We start from the raw sequence: 23,823 nt of genomic DNA, 5'->3' as shown, positions 1-23,823 counted from the left end.
ATTAACAACTTTTAGTAACAATCCTTGAAGGAACTTTTCTCTATGTACATAAACCCTTGCAAAATCACATCCTCTGAATTATCTTGTTAGCCTATATATTCATAATTGTGCAAAGAGTTTACCAACTGTAGAAAACTAAGGTTAGTTAATATCAATTCTTCTTTAGGGAAATACAAAAATAAAATGCGACCATATCTAAGCACCTATTGACTCAAATTACATAACAAATGGGACTCTTGGCAGATTTTACATAACAAATGAAATAATAGAGAGCTTATTTTACTACTTCCTTGTAAATGTAAGATTACCATCAACATAATGGGGCTCTTGGCAGATCACTTAGCCTCTGGAAGGTATGCTGCATGTAATCCAGACCTCATTAGATATATAAGCTATGACTGAAATCATTACAATGTTGTGACTTAGATAATGGAAATCACTAATATGAAATGGAAGTAGAACTTCAAGCATGTAAAACTCTGAAGCAAGCAAAGAGAGGGTTCAGCAACTCCATAAGACAACATATAGTTCAACTCTATTGATAAACTCTCACTTGTCCCAAAAGTTTACATTGCCCCTCATGTCTAGGCCCATACTTCGCCCAATAAGTGAGGCCGAATATGTAACTTAACTTCCAGAAATAGGGTGGATGCAAGGTTCTAACTCAAGACCACTTACAAGAAAATATGAAAATAAAATGCAACCATAACTAATTTACTCAAATTACATAGCATAGGTGCATGTTTATCACTAACTAGACAATGAAATAATAGAGAGCTTGTTTTACTAGGGTAAGATTACAAGGTTAAGGTACCAAATTAAGATTTTGAGTCAAATAGCATCCAACTATAGTCAAAATAATAAAGGAAGATGGGTGAAAACCTTCAAAACCCAAAACTCATCACTCTTTGAAATACCTTGAATCCACAAGGTACAGATCTTTTATTGATGTTACAACCAACACAAAGGCTCCAAAAGACAATTGAAATTATAAAAAATTCAAAGTAAAAATCTTTCAGTAAAATAAAGGGCAACTTGAGTCTTGCTAAAGACCAAAATACCCTACAAATCCAAGTTCTTTTGTTTGTTTTTCAAAATTTATCTTTGAAAAAAGAGACGGCTTTGATTTTGCTTCATCTTCAATCTTCACTATGGCGTTGAGGCCTATATGCACAGTATGCTCTTCGTCAATTTTTCCAATCCTACTTCCTTCAAATCTCGACGTTCTGCAGAATTACAAAGTGCAGAATTACAAATGGGGAGAAAAATGAAATGTATTATATACATATGGTTAAGCTTATCCTTAAGACATGTGGGACACGGGTTATAACGATATATAAATCAAGACTAATGGCTTGTTTGGAAGTTTAGAGAGGGGGGAGAGTAGAGGGGAGTAGAGGGAAGGGGAGTAGTGGGGAGGAGAGTAGAGGAGAATGATTCACCTCCACCTTATTTGGATGTTTTTAAAATTAGTAAGGGGGAAGAGAGTAATTAGCCCTTCCCCTTGTATAATTTTGTTAATATAATAAGGGTAAATTAGGTAATTTACTTGGTCAATAGTTTATGTACTCTACTCCCCCTCCAAATCTCTCCAATTTGGGGGAATTAAAATTGAGGGGTTAGAGGGAGTCCAAACCCCTCCAAACTCCTCCAAACCCCTCCCCCTCATTTTTTAAAAAACTTCCAAACAAGGTAATGTAATTGTATTACTCTCCCTCCCTCTACTCTACTCTCCCTCCTTTTTTAAACATCCAAACATGCCATAAATCCACTAACCTTGATGAAGATTAGAGTTCTTAATTACCAACTTATATAGTTCGTCTTGAAGCGTCACCCCTTCATCTCGACTCTGAATGTATTTTTCCTCCCACTGCATTAAATTTTATTTTTATTTTTTAAAATTAAAGGTGTTTCCAGAAATAAATAGTAAAACTACTTCAAAATTTTTATATTAAAAAAAACAAAAAAAACATACCTCCTCGATTTCTCTCTTCACTTCTTGGATTTTGCTCCTTCAGAAAACAAAATTTAATATTTAAAAATATACGAAACTTAAAGTAGGAAAAAAAAAAAAAAAAGTTAAAGATCTTTTATTATTATTATTATTATTTAGCAACCTATCGAGTTGGTCTTCACTTAGCCTCTGGAAGGTATGCTGCATGTAATCCAGACCTCATTAGATATATAAGCTATGACTGAAATCATTACAATGTTGTGACTTAGATAATGGAAATCACTAATATGAAATGGAAGTAGAACTTCAAGCATGTAAAACTCTGAAGCAAGCAAAGAGAGGGTTCAGCAACTCCATAAGACAACATATAGTTCAACTCTATTGATAAACTCTCACTTGTCCCAAAAGTTTACATTGCCCCTCATGTCTAGGCCCATACTTCGCCCAATAAGTGAGGCCGAATATGTAACTTTACTTCCAGAAATAGGGTGGATGCAAGGTTCTAACTCAAGACCACTTACAAGAAAATATGAAAATAAAATGCAACCATAACTAATTTACTCAAATTACATAGCATAGGTGCATGTTTATCACTAACTAGACAATGAAATAATAGAGAGCTTGTTTTACTAGGGTAAGATTACAAGGTTAAGGTACCAAATTAAGATTTTGAGTCAAATAGCATCCAACTATAGTCAAAATAATTAAGGAAGATGGGTGAAAACCTTCAAAACCCAAAACTCATCACTCTTTGAAATACCTTGAATCCACAAGGTACAGATCTTTTATTGATGTTACAACCAACACAAAGGCTCCAAAAGACAATTGAAATTATAAAAAATTCAAAGTAAAAATCTTTCAGTAAAATAAAGGGCAACTTGAGTCTTTCTAAAGACCAAAATACCCTACAAATCCAAGTTCTTTTGTTTGTTTTTCAAAATTTATCTATGAAAAAAGAGACGGCTTTGATTTTGCTTCATCTTCAATCTTCACTATGGCGCTGAAGCTTATATGCACAGTATGCTCTTTGTCAATTTTTCCAATCCTACTTCAAATCTCAACGTTCTGCAAAATTACAAAGTACAGAATTACAAATAGGGGAGAAAAATGAAATGTATTATATATATATGGTTAAGCTTATACTTAAGACACGTGGGACACTAGGGTCATAACGACATATAAATCAAAACTAAATCCACTAACCTTGATGAAGATTAGAGTTCTTAATTACCAACTTATATAGTTCGTCTAGAAGCTTCACCCCTTCATCCCGACTTTGAATGTATTTTTCCTCCCACTGCATTAAATTTTATTTTTATTTTTTAAAATTAAAGATGTTTCCAGAAATAAATAGTAAAACTACTTCAAAATTTTATATTAAAAAAAAAAATACATCCTCGATTTCTCTCTTCACTTCTTGGATTTTGCTCCTTCAGGAAACAAAATTTAATATTTAAAAATATACGAAACTGAAAGTAGAAAAAAAAATTAAAGATCTTTTTTTATTATTATTATTTAGCAACCTATCGAGTTGGTCGACTTCCTTTTGAAGGTTGGTGACTTCTTTCTGTAGCGCGGATAGTTGCTCTGCCGCAGGCACATCAACAAGTTCGGATCTTTGGGAAAAAAAATTCCAATAATATATTGTCAGCGACCAGAAAAACAAACAAACAGACAAAATAAATAAACACATAGCTTTCTAAAATTCATCTATAAAAAAAATAAAAAATAAAGAATTAAGTTTTACCCTTTTTCTGAAATTCTTAAGCATGTAACAAAAATTTGGTTCCAGAAAAGAAAATCACCTGGAATTCCCACCATGAATCTCTTCCGTCATAACCAAAAACATGAGCAACATGAGGTAAGACACGAATCTCGCCATGAAAGGAACGCAAAAATTCTTCAATGTTTTTGCTTTTACTAAAAATTTGATTCTTCAGGTTTTAAAAACCCAATACTGTGTGTGGAGCAGCAGGGTTATACAGGGTCCGTTTGGATTGAGTTTATTGTTGCTAAAACTTTCAATGAACAGTAGCCGCACTACACTTGAAATGCTTGAAGAAAAAAAAAAAAAAAAAAAACAAAAACAAAACGCTCATTCATCAAAACGCAAACGCTGAACGCCGATTCCAAACGGCCTCATAGTGTTAATAACTATATATAGAGACAGTGTGGAACACCGCCACAAGGCTCCGCAAATTTTTTTTCCCGGGTAAAGTACACACTTTATTTATTTATTTATTTGCTAATTCCAATAATAAATTAATAATAGAAACTGGGGTAGAATTTTTTGTTTTTGTCCAAACCGACTAGGTATAGTACATTGGTATATATTATATATTATAACTCATATTATATGTACACACTTATTTACTAGTTTCTTAAAAAAAAAAAAAAAAATAAGTGACTCTCCTCTAGGTAGGAGCTCTCTCTCTCTCTCTCTCTCTCTCTCTCTCTCTCTCCCTCGTTTCTGAACGAGTTTACTCCCTCCCTTGGCTTTGAACCGAGGGCCTGTCTTTTCTTTTGCTAGGCATGATGGCTGACAAAGTGACTGATAGATTTGAGAACATAAAACTTACAATGGAGGAGGAAGAAGTTATAGTGGTTTTTAATGAAGAAAGAAAGGATGAAATTGAAAGTTGCGAATAGAGTTTAATCGGAAAATTTCTTACGTGCAAACCCTTTAACAAGAGGGCGGCTTATAATACTATTAAAAAGGCATGGGGCTTACACGATGGGGTCCAGATTATGGAAGTTGACCCAAATCTTTTCCAAGTCAAATTTCATATGGAGTTTGACTTGGAGAGGGTGCTTAAAGGGGGTCCGTGGTCATTTGATAACCAAGCCCTAATGTTACACAGGTGGCAAAAAGGTGCGACGGCCAAAAACGTTAAATTTGAGTCTGTTTCCTTATGGGTCCAAATCTAGGGGGCCCCATTTGATATGGTGTCTCCCAAGGTGGCAGAGGAGGTGGGGAGGAAACTAAGGGTACGTTTGGTACACTGTAATTGCTCCTGTAATAAAATAGTTATTCATGTGTAATATCAATTCGGTCATTTGGTTACATCTTTATTACATGGATTAGTTATTATATTGGAATAACTATTCTTTAAATTGAAGAATAATTATTCCTCTTTAAAATGGATGTAATAGCTATTACTTAGTGTATATAATAGGTTTTAAAATTAATATATTTCCAAAAATATAAAGTTTCCTTATACATTATATTTTACAAGTTTTCCATATGTAACAACCAAACTTATATTCCATTGCAATGTCTTTTATTCCTAGTAATAAAGATTACTATTTCTAATGTAATCTACATTTAGTGTACCAAACGTACCTTAGGGGTTGTAGAGGAAGCTAAGAGGAGGCAAAAGCAGGAGCATCAGAACCTTTTTACGAGGGTTAAGGTTGCGCCCCCAATAGCAAAACCGATCCAGAGAGGCAGATTTATAGCAGGTACGAGCGGCTTTCGATGTTCTACCATTACTGTGTCTTGCTCGTCATTGCGCTGGCTTCTTTGCAGCGTCAAAGAATGGGGGTGAGGTGGATTGTCAGTATGGTGAGTGGCTAAAGTCTATGGGGGCACGTTCATGGTCTCCACCTAAAGGTGGACAAAGCCAATCTACACACAGAGTTGAAGCAACGGAGGAGGTGCCTTCTCGAAATAGGAAGTAGCAAAACACGACGGCGACAGCGGTAGACATTACAGCAGACAATAATGGCAATGATTCACGCAATAAAGAGGGTGGCAAGATTTTAGAAAACGGTCCTGTTTTTCAGGGAATTAATGCATGCATAAATAAGGGGAACATAGCTGTCACAGGAATCATGGCTTCAACGTGCATGGAAAGTAATTTGGTGGGTCCAAGTAGTGCTAAAATGAGTGAGGTAATGAAGACTAGTGGGCAATATAGGGCGGGTACTTCACATAATGGGCCTATCAAGCGACAGCCCAAATGGAATAGGCTACTACGCATGGAGTGTGGGCCTGTTGAGGAAGCTAAAAGTGAATTATCCACTTCTCTGGGGGAAAAAAAGAGTTTCGGCCATTTTGGAGGAGGATAACGCAGATAGTATGGGGATGCATGGTTTTAAGCGTGGAAGAACACAAGAAGTTTCAGAAGTTATTGCAAAGGCAGGGGTGTCAGAACACCCTTGCCAATCACAATAAGGCTTTTGTGTTGGAACTGCCAAGGGTTTGGGAACCCTTGCAATGGAAAATCCTATGGTAACATTATTCCGTCTACAAGGCTTCGTCAAGGAGACCCGTTATCTCCTTATTTGTTTCTTTTATGTGCAGAGGGCTTCTCATCACTTTTAGCAAATGCTGAGGCAAAGAACAGATTGCATGGAGCATCTAAATGTAAGAGAGCTCCTAGCATATCTTATTTACTGTTTGCAAATGACTCCTTTCTCTTTTGCCGAGCCACTCAAGATGAAGTTCAAGAAATAGTGAATATTTTGCAGCTCTATGCCACAGCTTCTGGGCAGCTAATAAATTTTGAAAAACCCTTAATATATTTCAATAGCAACACAGATGGTGGGCAGCGAAATTGGATAAAAACTAGACTGAATTTCAAGGAAGTGGACCGGTTCAAAACCTACTTGGGCTTGCCAACACTAATTGGACACTCAAAATATCAACCTTTTGCCCTTCTCAAGGATAAAGTGTGGAAAAAGCTACAAGGATGAAAGGGGATAATGCTATCTAGAGCCGGAAAAGAGGTGTTGATAAAGGCTGTTGCTCAATCTCTTCCAACATATACTATGGGGGTGTTTCAACTCCCTATGAAGCTTTGCGATGAGCTCAATGCCATGTGTGCAAGATTTTGGTGGGAGGTGGGAAATGAGAGGAAAATCCATTGGAAGAGTTGGGACTCACTATCTAAACCAAAGGAGGGTGGTATGGGCTTTAGGGATATTCGCTGTTTTAATCTGGCAATGCTAGCCAAGCAAGGTTGGAGGTTGCTGAAAAAAAAGGATACGCTGCTCTATAAATGTTTCAAAGCGAAGTACTTTCCACAGTGCAATTTTTTGGAGGCAAAGGATGTACCTAATAGTTCCTATGTGTGGAAGAGTATTATTGCGACTCAACCGATCCTGAAGGAAGGAAGCTGTTGAAGGGTGGGAGATGGGTCTGAAATCCGAGTACTTAAAGACAAATGGATTCCGAATTATCCTACTAATAAGGTGCTGCATCCACCAGTGGAAGAAGAGTGGGAATGGTGAGTGTCGGAGCTGATTGATTGGTCAACCAAGATTTGGGATAGGCAATTACTTCATATGAAGTTTCACCATGAGGGTGCAGTTGCAATCTTTCGAATTCCTCTAAGTCGCTGACAAACAAATGATGCTTTATTTTGGTTGCATTCCACAGAGGGGGAATATTCGGTTAAAACAGGGTACCACTGAAAGTAGAATTACAGAAGTTGAAGAAACCAAACAATCAGAAATTGAAGAAACAGAGCAAAGCTAATGGCTATATTTGCAACGGCTATTTTGTGAGAGTTAAACGGTAGTGTTTCATTTAATATGACACGAAGCCGTTTTAAACCTATCCATACGTGTCACATTCTGCTTATAACCAGATGATGTCATTTTGGTCTAACTCTCTTCCTCCTTGAGATTCTGGACGTGCTCTGTTCTTCCTCTCTTGTGTTTAGTTATGAGAATAGAATAGATATTTATCTATGCTGTACAGCTGTAACTTTCAGTTAGTCTGGTAGGAGTTTGTTACAGGTTGTTAGATTAGAATCTTCTAGAAGCTTCCAGAGCAGTTACCAATTATGTAATGTATAAATAGAGGGTGTGTGGGTTGTATTCATTTTTTTAAGCAAGCTTGAATAGAAGTTTTCTTTGATTCCTTATTTTTCTCTCTTTGCTCTTTCACATTCCGCCATTGCTAAAGCTTCAAGCTTGTTTTCTTTCAACCTCTTGGCTAGAGAGTTAAAGAGAGAGAACGATGTAAATGGAGAGAGCTCTTCATCAGTGGGAAACAGCATGGTGTGGGGTAAGTTATGGAAACTCCATATTCCAAACAAAGTCCGCATCTTTGCATGGCGCGCATGCCATGACATTTTGCCCACTCATGTGAAGCTTTCTCGAAGACTCATTACGGAGGATGACACATGCCTTCTATGCAACAGAGACTCTGAATCTGCACTTCATGCCTTATGGGATTGTCGTATGGCTCAAGATGTGTAGGCGGGCTGTGCGAGATGGTTGCAAAAAATGGTGAGAGGTCAGATTGATGTGTTGCAACTAGTGGAGGTGCTACTGAAAAAATTAACAACTGAGGAACTTGAGCTATTTTTGTCTAGGCTTGGTTGATCTGGAGTCAACGGAATTCCATTATCCGGGGGGGGGGGCGCATGCAAGACTTGTCTCAGCTGAACAAGAGAGCAACAAAATTTTTGGAGGAGTTTAGGGAAGCTCAACAACACCTGGCAGTTCAAATGTCCAATGCTAGAGAAGCCCAGTGGAGCCCACTGCCGAAAAATGGATTTAAGCTGAATTTTGATGCAGCCATTTTCGAAGATTTAAATGCGTTGGGGTTTGGTGCAGTTATAAGTAATAAGGAGGGTGAAGTGATGGCAGCCTTGGCAGCGAGAGGACCACCTGTTTCAGATAGTGAGGAGGTTAAGGTGCTGGCTTGCCGCAAAGCCTTGGAGTTCGCTGTGGATGCGAGGTTCACCGAGCTTATTATAGAGGGTGATAATGAGTCAGTCATGCAGACTATTTCAAGCTCGCAGCCTAACCGTTCACGTCTGGGACACTTGTATGGGGATATCCAGTGTTTATGCACAAGCCTACAAGTTGTGTCAGTTGGGTGGGTAAGCCGTACAGCCAATGGTGTGGCTCATTGTTTAGTAAAGTTTGCTAGAGGGTTGGTTCATGAGATTGTATGGTTGGAGGACCCCCTCCCCTTGCGTTAGAAGCTCTATATTTGGACTTGGCTAATGTCTAATGAAATCCATTCCACTTTCAAAAAACAAAAAAAAAACCTTGAAGAATTGCTACGTTCCTTCATGACGAGATTCAAGTCGTTCCTCCTCGGGTTGCTTATGCTGTATATGTTTATGAGGGATGATATTAGTTGTGGGATTTCCAGGTGATTTTCTTTTCAATGTTGTTTTATTTTTCTGGAACCAAATTTTTATTACATAATGTTTAAGAATTTCAGAAAAGGGTAAAACTTAATTCCTTGTTTTATGGATGAATTTCAGAAAGCCTTTAATTTTATTTTGTTAATTTCGAATTTGTTTTTGTTTTTGTTTTTCTGGTTGCCGAAAACATATTGTAGAATTATTGAAATTTGTTCCAAAAGATCGAAACTTGTTGATGTGCCGGTAGACGAGTCCAAATCTTCTATCTCACTCTTCCTAATCCACTATATACTCCACAAATAAAAACATGCCACATGTCCATCTAATTTATTAAATGCTAAATTTATGCTTTCTATTATATTAATTACCTAAATATGATGGGTTATTTATTTATTTATTTTAGGAAATTGAAATAATAGAAGATATAAATTTAGCATTTCATAAATTATATAGATATGTGACATGTTTTTATTTGTGAAGTATATAGTGGAACAGGAAGAGTATGATAGAATATTTGAACTCGCTGGCAGACTACCTTAAACTGGTATGGATTTCTTTTCTGTTTTTATTTCAAAATTTTGAAATAGTTTTATTATTTGATCAAACAAATTACTGGTGTTGTGCTCAAAGCAAAGCGAAAGTCTTGCCCTTTGAAATAGAGTCGCTACAGATCAAAGCCGACTTCCTTCGTATGGAGCTCGATAGGTTACATAAAAATAAGTAAATAACATCTTTAATTTCTCTTTTCTTATGTTGTAATCTTTTTTTCTTTTTATAAAGATTTTTAATTATTAAATTTTGTTTCCTTAACAGTTTGGAAAAACTGAAGAGAGATCTCAAGAAGGTATGGTTCTCTTTAACAATTAGCATCTCTGTTTTTTTTTTTTTTTTTTTTTTTTTTGAATTTTGAATTTTGAAGTGTTCTATTATTTATGTATAGAAACACTTTTAATTTTGACAAATAAAATGTAATGGTTTTTCAGTGGAAGGAACGTTACTTTTGGATTGAGGATGACAGAATTAGGACTGAAAACAAAATTTATAAGTACCAAGCCGAGAATTACAATCTTGAGAAAGGTTAGTGGAATCAATCTCGATTTATATGCTATATATTTTGGGATGAATAAGTGTTAAAAGTTCAATTTTTGGGTGGCTACATTTGTTAGATTAGAAATTTGATCTTTATTTAGTCATGTACATGAATTCTTTTTTGTTTGAGAATTTCAAAGTCAAAGGCATGTAAATTGATGATATATAGTAATAATTCTTTTTCGTTTGTACTTTTGCCGCAAATAAGGAACTTCAGCAAACAAAGGAATTTGTTGGGGCTATGAAATCTGTAAAAGTCTTAACGAGTAAGGCTGATGAAGAAAAGAGGATTGCCAAAATTGAAAGAGAGAAGACTGAGCAATCTAGGCTTCAGCCCTATAATGAAGATTGAAATTGAAGCAAAATCCAAGCTGCCTGCAAAGACAAAGTTTGAACGAACAAACAAAGAACTTGGATTTGTTGGGTATTTTGTTCTTTAGAAAGACAAACTCAAGTTGACCTACATGTCATTCAAACATTTTTATTTCTGAATTTTTATAATTTACAGAAATTTCTAATTTATGTTCTTATTTCCTTGATTTGGAGAGTCTCTAGAAGTATTTTATTCAAACCTGAGTCCTTATATGGATATTGATAAGGATCTGTCTAGTATTATTTTTTTCTGGAAGATTATGTCTTTGAAGCTTTTGAATTGGTTGTTAATTACAATTGAGAAATCTTTTATCAATAACAAATCTGTCTTCTTCTTTTTTTGAAATCTGTCTTTTATTCTCTATTTTTTCCCTCTGTTTTCCATATCTCTACCTCATGGGATTCAAGTTATTTCAATTTTCAAAGAGTGAGCTGACTTAGAGTTTTTTTTTTTTTTTTCTTTTATAATTTATTTTTAAATTAGGCCCAAACTCTTGAATAGTTATTGCTATAATATGCTTCACCATTATATGATTGGACATGACTTACTTAAAGTGTTCCAGTTCATTGATGTGGACATGATGTAGACATGTCTTATTTTTGCCATGTGTTCAAATAGTGTCACTCTAGTGCACTGCATTATTAAAATAAATTTTATTATTATGTTAAGAGTCTTGTAACTCAATAACATAACATACTTTTCTTTATTTATAATCCATAATCTATAATATACATAAAACCAAATATATTTAAATTTTGGTTGACCTAATAATATTGTGGCACATAAGCTTTTTAGGTGTCACAATTATACACATCATTTTGAATATATATAAAAATTGAATTTAATGTATATTTTATCTTTAAAACCTCCATTAAAATTCCATATACAAATAATAACGGCCACAATTATCAATTTTTAATAGTAGACAAAAAGAAAAAAAAAAGATTATGTGAAACTTTCTCGTGAATTGCTTCGAATATTGATTAGTGAGAAGAATTAAAATTCAAATCCTCTCCCCACCCACTACGATCCAAAATAATAACAAAAAGTAAATAATTGCACTATTTGTAGTTGAAATTCTATAGTTCACAGTTACAAATTTACAAAAGAATGCCAAAGATAATGGAAAAAAAAAAAACTATTTGACACGTGCCTTTACTCATAAAATGGATAAATAAAACAAATAATAACTTCTATTAAGAATTAAAAGGATAAAAAAAAAAATTAAACAAATAGGGTAAGAAACTATTACTATAATAAAGCCACAAAAAGGCCTAAAACTTCTAGGTTTTTCTAAATATTCAGTAAAAAAAAAAAAAAGTTCGGATACCCAAGTCAAATTTAGATTTTTCCTGCTAGCATAGGGTAAGAAACAAATAGGGTAAGAATCAAAATTTAGAACCATGGAATAATTTTTGTCTATGCTGGGGCAAATGCCCATGGGCTTCAATATTTTTTTAAAAACGAATTGGGCTTTAATAAGTTTTTACCGGCTTTTCCAAAATAAAATAAAAAATAACATAATAACGTACGTATGAGAGTCTAACAACTGAAATCAAGGAAAAATACAAGCAGCGATGGATGGAGGACTAGTAGGTCACTAGGTCTAAGACCCACGTGAGAAAATCCTCCACTTATTCTCACTGGCACTGCTTTCGCTTCCACGTACTTCCATAACAACAATTTTGATATTGGTCATGCATGGTATGTTTTTCCTTCGCATAAATTCCTTACAAGAAATAGGAGGTAGCTAGCTAGACATAAGAGCATTCACATTCAGTTTTTATAAAAAAAATCAATTTTATCATCTTAAAAGCTATTTTATTATTTATATCATACTATTTTACCACATACCTAACATCTCAATTTTTATTTTACAATATTGCATATTAAAATAATATAAAGTAAAATAAAAATAATATAAAAATATTCTCACTTCTCTCTCTAATCTCAGTTTCTCTCTCTTTCTCTCTCAACCACCCACCACCACTGTCCAACTTCCCAATCACACCACCCACCTCCGCTAAGCAACATAGTCACACCACCCACCACCACGAATCATTTTAAATCAAACCAACATGGTGAGCAAAGATGAACATAACAATAACAAACCCATAGTGACCCATGACGACCAAACACCACCCACCACGCCACCACCACACCACCACCACACCAACCCAAACCAACCAATCCGAATCCAAAATCCAAAGTCCAACCAAGCGGAATCCAAAATCCAACCAAAGTCTAACTAATCGGAATTCACCGTATTAGAAATCCATAGCAAAAAATCAAAACCCACCCAAAATCCATAGCAAAAAATCAAAATCAAAACCCCATCAGAACCCAGGCATAATCAAAACACACTCACCTCTGCCATGACCCACTCGATCTCGCCACGCCGTGACCAAGCCCATCTCCACCACGCACAACCTCACCATGACCCACACCGATCTCCACCGCTGCATGAACCACTCGATCAAAGCCCACGCCGATCTCAACCCACTTGATCAAAACCCATGCCGATCTCGACCCACTCGATCAACCACCGATCAACCCATCAACAACCCAAAACAATCCAAAACAAAAACCCATTAAAAGCAAATCAAAAAACAACCCACGCCGCCGAACCACCAAATAATGCTGGACCCACGACCACACTAGAAAAAATGAACCACTGTGAGAGAGATGTGAGACTGAGAAGCTATGTTCTGTCGCGAGAGAGAGAGAGAGAGAGAGAGAGGATGAGACAGTGAAGAGAGAGAAAGAGGCAGATATTTATAGGTGAGAATAAAAAAAAATATATTATTCAATTTTAGAACATTGTTATAGTACCGTTGTAAATTTATCATGATACTGTAGTACAATTGCAAATTCTTTTAGGAGTAGAAAACCGGGTAATGGCGTTTTTTGTGTTTGGATAGTAAAATAAGGCATCATATGGCATATAGCATTCTGGGTATCACTGCTCTAAGACTTTGATGACAAAATCCATATATACCAGTACGTACCACTTCATTAATTGAAAACAAGACTCTACTTGCTAGAATCCATAAGCGGGAAAGTTTGATCGGCTTGAGGGATGCCAAAGACAATCTTCATGTGTAATCCCTTCATTGGACTCTCTCACGTTATCATCCTGGTCCTCTCCCACGTTGTCATCCTGGTCCTGTTGTTCACTTACGTAACTGAATTTGGATATTGTCCTGCACTGATAACTGTGGGATCTTCTAGTTGATGGTGGATATATTGTTGACACTCCAATCAACAACGACAAATCTATTTGGACATGATAAACTATAATTTTGCCAAAAATTTTATTTATTTTTAAAAAATAATGAATTTAATTTTTGTTAATCAATATTCTTTACATTGCAAAGGTAAGTTTCTTAATAAGAAAAGATAAGCAAACCATAAAAATAAAAATAGTAAAATACAAAAACCACCCATCGGGTTAATGCTAAGCACTACCAAGACTTCTTAAAAATAAAATATCCAATTTGCTCCCTAAGCACAAATAACACTCAAAAGTATTTGGGCCCTTTTCCGTTGAAAAACTAAATTGTGATCAAGTTAATAGGTAGTTGAGTTGCTACTTGCATGACCTCAAGTTTCTCCAGCCGCTAGGATGGATAGGAAATTTGACATCACATATGTTTAAAGTTTGTCTCAATAATGGGTTAGAATTGAATCTCATAAAACAACCCTTTTGCATATGTCGAACAACTCTTGATTGCACATGTCTTATATATAGTAATTGCATTTTGACTATTATATATATGCACTAGGAAGTATCTGGGTATACCAAAAAAAATAGATGCATAGCAACCAAAAATGGAGAAGGAAACAGATTACTTGGTGTAGCATGGAACTTCAAATTGTGTTAAGTGTCATTTATGCTTAGGGAGTAAATTGAATATTTTTGAAAAGTCGCTGTGTTATATACTTAATCCAAATTAAGGTCACTTTTGTATTTTATCTAGAATAAAAATTAAGAAGAGAATGCTAAGTATTTGTACGAGTTAATATCATAATTAATTTTGCATATAACATACAAAAAGTAGTATCTGATTTGTCATTGTCAGCTAGGTCTTTGTCAATGGACGTAGACAACAATCTTAATAGATGATAATTAAGTGTTACAATTATTGCCTCACAACTTCACAAAACCAAATCCTTATTCATTCTCTTTCTGCCAAAAGAAAAAGGCCCTCCCTTCATCCTCTTCATACTAATATTCACACAAACCTCAAGGAACACCAAGTCTTTGAAGTAGAAGATGTCAAGGCAAGCTCAAAATTCAAGAATCGTCTTGGCACTCATTAAGCTCTTACTTCTGCTATGCATGGTAGTAACCGAAGTCAAAGCACAAGCAGGACGTCTTGCTGATGATGAAGGTAAGAAGCCTCCTCTTCTTCTTTCATTCTATATATAGCATTGAGTTGAGGCTATATATAATGTATTAATTAATATTGACGAAAACGTATGTCTATATAATGCATTAGTGGCCTCAAATTTGTGCAAGTTTTTTAAGCGTGGGAGCATGATTATCAGTTGGTTGTATGAGTTGAGGAATGAGATTCTCTCATCTCCTGGAATGTTAAATGGCACAAACAATATAAGAAAAATAGTAGTTTATACTCAAAACGTACGTGAAATCGAATACCTTCTAGACAATTACTAGCCAGTCTAGCCTATTAGTAATGGCTTGTTCCTAAAGTCTAAAGAGGTTTCCCTTGATATTTTTCACCAATTGGGTTGCACACTTGCACTTTCTCATATACCTTGGATTTGTATTTACTAATTTGGCTTTGCAAACCATTTGAGTTGCGCACTATATATTGTAAGCAAACAATTAGAAAGTGGGAAATGGTTGAGAACCATTTGAGTAGAGATATGGGACTACCAACATAATTATGTAATTTAAAGGACTAGCATAATAACTTATAAATTTTATGAAGTCTTCCACTGTTCCACAACTCAAGCTTGCTTTGGGCACTAGAAAACTAACATTTATCAACAAGCTAGAGATTGTTTTACTCAAGAAAAAAAATTGCATAACAGGTTGGAATTTTCTGTATCTATTCCAGAAAAAGAAAAATAGTAATCTTTGGGCGGAATTAATGTCATTTATCAAATAATAGAAGTTTGAAAGATGACCAATCAATCTGTTTGAACATAGTAAGGGAAAAGTATACAAATCCACCATGTAATTTTTCCTGCAAACACAGAATTCCTTCAGATTTTGAGTGAACACTTAAACTTCATATGCTATTGTTTTTAATGACCCCATTTAAATTTGAAATATAAAGATGTACAAACAACAAATTGCCATATTATTTAAAAAATTAAAATAATATGGTAGTGTATACATTGTTAAATCGAAAAAATAAATTCTTAATATTGAAATTGACAAAATGGAGCGGACTTGAAATTGAGAGGATCTTGTTCCTCATGTGGTATTGTTTTATGTGAAAATGTAATTTTAAATATAGATACAAGTCATCACATAAGCAACTCACCATTTATATTATCGGATATATATGTTTTACACATAAAACAATACCACTAGGATATTTAAGTGTTACATTCAAAACTTTAGAGGGTTAAGTGTTCTATAAATAAACCTTAGGAAGGGTTCCGTATACTTTTCCAAAATATTAATAATAATAGTTTTCAAACATAATAATAATAATAATAATAATAATAATAATAAATTGTACCAATTAGATTAGTTTCATTTCTATATGAATCAATTATAGAATTTTTCATTTTCTAAATAAAAAAGAAAATTATATAGAATTTGTCTCCATTTGAAATAGATGCACTAAAAGGTTTAGATTTAATATTATAAAGTTAAAAATCAGATAGTAGTGATATAATATTTTATACATTAAAAATCAAATGAATAACTCTTAATGATCATGAGGCGTGAAATACTTTTTCAAAAGGATCTTTTTCATGTCGTCAACTACCTCTTCTTCTTCTTTTTGCTCTTATTTTGTTAAATTATCGATTGTTTTAAAATTTTAAGATATTGAGATTAATATGATAAATTTAATCATTTAACCATATATGCCTAACACTTTTTACATAGAGATTGCATCACTTTTTAGAGAAAACCACCCTCCAATAAATTAAAGCTCCTTTGTCGCAAGAGTGGATACTACATACACAGGGATGCGGATTTGATAGGATCTAATAAAAGAATTGGTGCGCTTCATGTATGCTTTTTATCATAATAGTCCGAAAAGGTTGTTAGCTTATAAAATATAAATTATATATTGAGAAAGAGACAACTGAAAAATGGGGAAAAGAAAATCAACTTCTTAAAGAAGATGATCATGCTCCTGGAGAAACCCAGATGCAAAGAACTCTGTCCCACCTTGACATACAATAAAGGATCGATAACTTCCAAAATCAAGAAAGAGATAATGGGGACATGAATTTTATATACTTCAAAGTTCAAACCAATACATTACACCCGCCCAAGTAAAAGAAAGAAATTGGTCAGATTTTTACATTTTTAATGTATAACTATATTGAAACCATTCCCTCCAAAAAAAAAAAAAAAGTATTGAAACCATAGAATTTTATGATATAAAAGTTATTAAAATAAGGGTTCGCTTAATGAGTATCAAAGAACAAGTACTCCGTACTTATTGAATGCTGAGATGATGATGAGGAGTAGGAGGATATTGTAAAATGCCGAGTAATAGATATTCCAGAAGCTTGATTTGTGACTTTGCAAACCCCAGGTTTGGCCTCCCATGAAAATGGTACATTAACTTCAGTGTAAACTTCACTTTGGAAAGATTTCCTATGTTGCATGCATGGTGAGTGGATATATACAAGAAAGTAGGTTTTGGCTATGGTCTTATATATAAGAAGGGCTAATGATAATTTACTTTACACTTTTTAACGGCTACTATACATAGTTAAGGTTGTTAGCATATAAACTTAAATATAGGGAAGAGATCACAACTGAATAATAGGGAAAACAAGACCAACTTCATATTCACAGATTTTACGTGCCGATTTTATGAGCAAATAGTTAAACATAATGCGCCCTTGGATTCGCATACACTCATCACAAACCAAAATGTTGCAAGAACTCTTGAGATTGGAGAATATCGCAAGGTGTTGTATCCTTTTTCCTTTTTGCTAAATACTAAATCTTTATTGCCACCAAAAAAACATAAAGCCAAGAACAAGAACAACAAAATAGACAAGAGTGCCACACAAAATAAAACCTGGCTCTAATTAACAATCTCTTGCATTAACTAAACAAAATGAAGCGTGGAGCTTAGAGATAGAGAGAGGCCTAGCTAGTTTATTATGGACAACACTATTAAAAGCCCATTTAACAATATAAAGACATTTTAGCAGACAACATACTTTAAAGTTTAAAGTAATCAAAATATCGTCAGTAAATTTCACAATTCACCCTCCAATACAATTCTCAAAAATTTCATGAGTTTAAAAGAGTCTATTTTTTTCTCCATGAAAATCAGTCTTTCATACAAAATGGTAATGGTAATAGGTAACTTACCCCCAAAAAAAAAATTTTCTTCTCTATTATCCCTGTTCTCTTTCCTCCCCCTTTTCTGACCAACCTTTCTTTCTTCTCCTTCCCTCCTATTTATAGTGCTCAGCTCAGGCGAGGGTTATCAATGCTCTCATGTTTGTGCAACAGAGGGTCCAGTAGGATTTTCTCTAAGTGGGAGGTTAGGTATGGGTGGCTTTGGGACTTGGTTCCCACCTTCGTTGGCAGCTCGGCAGAGTCAGGGCGCGCTTAGTGCTACGGAGGGTCCAATTAGGGGGATGGTAAGTGGGAGTCTAGGCCTGGGTGGCTTTGGGACTTGGTGCCCACATCAGGTTAGAGCGAGGTGGTGGCGTTTGGAAGGCCTTCTTTGAGCCGAACAAAGTTGACGCGCCGTTCAAGGACACCCACGAACATGCTCAGTAAAAATTATGCCGATCATAACTTAGTAGTGAAGCTCGGCACCCCCGAGCTGTGATAGCAAGGGTTGGGCCTTAGGGCGAATGAGAATTGGGCCCAAAGACCGCGTGTTTTGGGACGGAGACTTGGGGTTGAGTAGGCCCAACACTCCGGGAGCCGCACAGAAACCATAGAATTTTATGATATAAAAGGTATTAAAATAAGGGTTCGCTTAATGAGTATCAAAGAACCAGTACTCCGTACTTATTGAATGCTGAGATGATGATGAGGAGTGGGAGGATATTGTAAAATGCCGAGTAATAGATATTCCAGAAGCTTGATTTGTGACTTCGCAAACCCCAGGTTTGGCCTCCCATGAAAATGGTACATTAACTTCAGTGTAAACTTCACTTTGGAAAGATTTCCTATGTTGCATGCATGGTGAGTGGATATATACAAGAAAGTAGGTTTTGGCTATGGTCTTATATATAAGAAGGGCTAATGATAATTTACTTTACACTTTTTAACGGCTACTATACATAGCTAAGGTTGTTAGCATATAAACTTAAATATAGGGAAGAGATCACAACTGAATAATAGGGAAAACAAGACCAACTTCATATTCACAGATTTTACGTGCCGATTTTATGAGCAAATAGTTAAACATAATGCGCCCTTGGATTCTCATACACTCATCACAAACCAAAATGTTGCAAGAACTCTTGAGATTGGAGAATATCGCAAGGTGTTGTATCCTTTTTCCTTTCTGCTAAATACTAAATCTTTATTGCCACCAAAAAAAACATAAAGCCAAGAACAAGAACAACAAAATAGACAAGTTTGCCACACAAAATAAAACCTGGCTCTAATTAACAATCTCTTGCATTAACTAAACAAAATGAAGCGTGGAGCTTAGAGATAGAGAGAGGCCTAGCTAGTTTATTATGGACAACACTATTAAAAGCCCATTTAACAATATAAAGACATTTTAGCAGACAACATACTTTAAAGTTTAAAGTAATCAAAATATCGTCAGTAAATTTCACAATTCACCCTCCAATACAATTCTCAAAAATTTCATGAGTTTAAAAGAGTCTATTTTTTTCTCCATGAAAATCAGTCTTTCATACAAAATGGTAATGGTAATAGGTAACTTACCCCCAAAAAAAAAATAAAAAAAAAAAGTATTGAAACCATAGAATTTTATGATATAAAAGTTATTAAAATAAGGGTTCGCTTAATGAGTATCAAAGAACAAGTACTCCGTACTTATTGAATGCTGAGATGATGATGAGGAGTAGGAGGATATTGTAAAATGCCGAGTAATAGATATTCCAGAAGCTTGATTTGTGACTTTGCAAACCCCAGGTTTGGCCTCCCATGAAAATGGTACATTAACTTCAGTGTAAACTTCACTTTGGAAAGATTTCCTATGTTGCATGCATGGTGAGTGGATATATACAAGAAAGTAGGTTTTGGCTATGGTCTTATATATAAGAAGGGCTAATGATAATTTACTTTACACTTTTTAACGGCTACTATACATAGCTAAGGTTGTTAGCATATAAACTTAAATATAGGGAAGAGATCACAACTGAATAATAGGGAAAACAAGACCAACTTCATATTCACAGATTTTACGTGCCGATTTTATGAGCAAATAGTTAAACATAATGCGCCCTTGGATTCGCATACACTCATCACAAACCAAAATGTTGCAAGAACTCTTGAGATTGGAGAATATCGCAAGGTGTTGTATCCTTTTTCCTTTTTGCTAAATACTAAATCTTTATTGCCACCAAAAAAACATAAAGCCAAGAACAAGAACAACAAAATAGACAAGAGTGCCACACAAAATAAAACCTGGCTCTAATTAACAATCTCTTGCATTAACTAAACAAAATGAAGCGTGGAGCTTAGAGATAGAGAGAGGCCTAGCTAGTTTATTATGGACAACACTATTAAAAGCCCATTTAACAATATAAAGACATTTTAGCAGACAACATACTTTAAAGTTTAAAGTAATCAAAATATCGTCAGTAAATTTCACAATTCACCCTCCAATACAATTCTCAAAAATTTCATGAGTTTAAAAGAGTCTATTTTTTTCTCCATGAAAATCAGTCTTTCATACAAAATGGTAATGGTAATAGGTAACTTACCCCCAAAAAAAAAATGGTATTAAAGTAATAATAGTCAATTAGGACTAAAAAATAAAGTAATAGTACTCTAATTTATGAATAATAAATATGATGTTTAAGACTAAAAGTTACTGAACAATATATATTATGACTGGGACTATGAAAACGCTAGGATTAAAGTCGCCCAACGATACAACATAAAATGTGGTCATATTATGGGGCCTAAATAGCCCAACTACTTAAATAGAGATACAGCCTTACCCAAGTTTAGCTATTGGGCTTCAATATATAGGTATTCAAGAGTGCTCTAGGCTTGATATACTATCAAGCCCAAAACCGATGCTCAGCTTGAACTTAAAGGGCCTACCACGCATTTCTCAGCCCTTCAAAAAGTTAGTCTGAATGGCACATTATTCCCCCTTTTTATAACCTTTTAGAATTTAATTAATATTGCTTTATACTTTTGAATTTAGTTACGTTGTTTTCGTGGTCTAAAAATGAAGGCTCTACCACTTGAGCAAGAGCAACATCTCCATTTCTGCTAAAAATGTAATCCTTTAATTATGCTTTGGATGTGATTTCTAAGCATATATGTTATACTATTTATAATCAATTTTCATATTTCATAAAATCATACAATATACATCCTCCAATCTTACAATTTGATCTTTGAAAATCTTCTTTCTGATCCATAGTAAATCCAAACGTTAAGAACCTTGAGCTAAATGATCGGAAATAGAGCCGTGGCAAAATGAATAAAATCACTGTTCCTTAAAATAAATAAGTAAATAAAAATTTATTTAGGTCAAAATTTATGCCAAAAAATAGAGGTTATGGAAAAAAGGTGATCAAAGAAGTTGACCAAAAAAACTTGTGATGAACTGTTTTGCCAAAGTAATGTAAACTTTAGGAGATCAAACTTTATTTTAGCCTAAATTTAATATTTTCATGGCTCATGTAATACATGTAAGATTTTAAGAAAATTTTATATGGTCCACATTTAAATGATAAATGAAAGCTCATGTCTTAAAGATTTTATTTGAAAAAGATGTTATGGTTGATAACAATTTTTAAGTAACTCTCAATTGGTATTACTCATTTGGTTAATAAACACTTTGAAGTTACAAGTTTTAAACTCCTTGATGGAAGGAGGTTATGGAACAAATCTTAATTTAAAAGGGTCCCTAGTCTAGCCTATATATATAGCCTATTTCCATCAAAAAGAAATATGTGAGATAAATGTCATAGACTAGAAGACACATTTTATATATACACTATTGTATAATGAGTTTTCTTTTCCTCTAAACACTTAAACAACTATGGTTGAATGTATGTTTATATTTGTTTTGTTTCCACTGCATACTCTAAATTTTACCTTACAATACAATGATATTTCTTTATATGTGTCATAAAATTATTAGTTAATTAATATATTGGTATTACTTTACTTGAAACAAATAATATATCAATTAATAATTAATAAAATGATAGGAGTCTCAATGAAAAATTCAGGATCTCAACATTTATATGCTTGAGAACGATGGAAGATTCGAGAATTTGAATTATAAATGTAAAATAATTTCTGGCTAAAAATATTTGCAAAAATTCCACATAATATTGCAACCTTCAGTTTTTGCATTACTTATTTCCAATAGTGGCACTGCTACTACTCTATGTATTTATGTACTTTTTACCTCCCCTTCCATTTCCCAAACCACTAGTACTTACTACAATAATTTTTAATTCCCCTTCATCTCTTTATACCGCTACTACTCTATGTATTTATGTACTTTTTACCTCCCCTTCCATTTCCCAAACCACTAGTACTTACTACAATAATTTTTAATTCTCCTTCATCTCTCTTTGATCTCTTGATACCACTATTAATTAGTTTTAGAGATGAAATGTGCAATCCTCACTATGTTTCTTATCTTCATGATGACTTCACCTTGCTTATTGGCAAGTCATGGATTTTTATGTTGTTGCTTATGGTGCTGTTGGTGATGGCAAACATGATGATACACAAGTATGAATTAATATACTCTCTCTCTCTCTCTCTCTCTCTCTCTCTCTCTCAACATTTTCCTTTTTTTTTTTTTAATAATTCGATAGCTATAACTTATAACAATAAGAGTGAAAGATTTAGGGGTCATTTGATACATGTGTTTAAACACATGTTTTTAGTTTTCAAACAATATTACACGCATTTCTACACACTTTTTCACCCACACGTATTTTTACAAAATACAAACAACATTACTAGAAGAATGTTACCAAACGGGATCCTTAAACTCTAATTCTCCTAGCAAATGAGTACATACTATACCACTGAACTAAAAGGCTCTTGGTCTTTGTATTTTTAATAGTTTTTTTTTTATCATTTTTCTGTACCTCTCGTCTTGTCAGAAGAGAAAAAAAAATTATCTATCAAATTAATATGTTTAGATTTTCTTTTATTAGTATTGAAACAAATACTTTCTATAAAAATGTAAAAATTACTAAATTAATTTGTGGCTCATGATAAGCATTTGCAAATGCTTGGAAGCAGGGACGGAGCTAGACTTTAGACTTAGGGGGGGCAAAAAATATGTTAAAAAAATTTATTGACTTGTAACTAAATGAGATTATCTTATAAAAATTAATGTTTCCATTACTTCGTTCTGTCATTTATTTAATTAATTTTCAAACGTTTCTTCAATTTCAAACCTTATAGCTCTACTAATTGAGAATTAAAAAAAAAAAAATGTAAACAAAGAGAAGATAAGAAAAGTCCATACCTCAAACGTTTTCCTAAAAAAAAAAAAAAACCTCAAACGTTTCAACTTTCAAGTTAAACCAATTTAACCAGTTAAATATTAGAAGTATTCCCTTAAAAATTAATAGCCACACACGTAGTCCTCTTAGTAACATACTCAATAGCTTATGGTCACACACAAAAAAGAGCTAAGAGTGAGCGGGAGTAGTCTAAGTACAAACCCTTCATCTCTCTCAAATAAACATTCTAAATAGAGTAGAGTGAGTGACTTTCCAGATATTACTGGTAAACTTTTTTGAGTTGCCTCCTCATTCCTCAAGAACAATGCAGAATGGGATGTCAAAGAGGTTTTTATTTATTTATTTATTTTATATATATATATATATATATATATATATATATATATATCTCTCTCTGGGAACCATTAAGCAACAAATTAAGTAGTAGTATTAACTTTCTT

The 23,823-nt window shown here is 34.0% G+C and overlaps 1 protein-coding gene and 2 long non-coding RNA genes across 4 annotated transcripts; 2 read left to right on the top strand and 1 right to left on the bottom strand.

Annotated features, from left to right (window-relative positions):
• Nucleotides 1-2,711: 2,711 nt before the first annotated feature.
• Nucleotides 2,712-3,881, bottom strand: LOC136066670 (uncharacterized). The gene is made up of 4 exons (XR_010628168.1): nucleotides 3,760-3,881; nucleotides 3,478-3,570; nucleotides 3,158-3,251; nucleotides 2,712-3,019 (listed from the first exon to the last, which is right to left on the bottom strand). It is a non-coding gene; the product is annotated as an uncharacterized LOC136066670 (long non-coding RNA).
• A 4,534-nt stretch (nucleotides 3,882-8,415) lies between these two features.
• LOC112001801 (uncharacterized) lies at nucleotides 8,416-8,895 on the top strand. The gene has a single exon (XM_024033982.1). The coding sequence runs from the start codon at nucleotides 8,416-8,418 to the stop codon at nucleotides 8,893-8,895; it is 480 nt and encodes a 159-aa protein (XP_023889750.1).
• Nucleotides 8,896-9,544: 649 nt separating this feature from the next.
• LOC136066669 (uncharacterized) lies at nucleotides 9,545-10,808 on the top strand. Of its 2 annotated transcripts, XR_010628166.1 has the most exons (5): nucleotides 9,545-9,610; nucleotides 9,697-9,786; nucleotides 9,880-9,910; nucleotides 10,050-10,143; nucleotides 10,364-10,808. It is a non-coding gene; the product is annotated as an uncharacterized LOC136066669 (long non-coding RNA). The 2 variants fall into 2 exon arrangements; XR_010628167.1 differs by lacking the exon at nucleotides 9,697-9,786 and having other exon boundaries at nucleotides 9,553-9,610.
• The last annotated feature ends 13,015 nt before the right edge of the window (nucleotides 10,809-23,823 follow it).

This window comes from Quercus suber, unplaced genomic scaffold (genome assembly GCF_002906115.3).
Source record: "Quercus suber isolate HL8 unplaced genomic scaffold, Cork oak 2.0 scaffold_42, whole genome shotgun sequence".
Taxonomy (NCBI): domain Eukaryota; kingdom Viridiplantae; phylum Streptophyta; class Magnoliopsida; order Fagales; family Fagaceae; genus Quercus; species Quercus suber.
This window is presented reverse-complemented; position numbering and strand designations above follow the sequence as displayed.

Excerpts from the sequence above, each read along its gene's own strand:
- LOC112001801 (XM_024033982.1), top strand. The coding sequence starts at position 8,416 with ATGTCCAATGCTAGAGAAGCCCAGTGGAGCCCACTGCCGAAAAATGGA.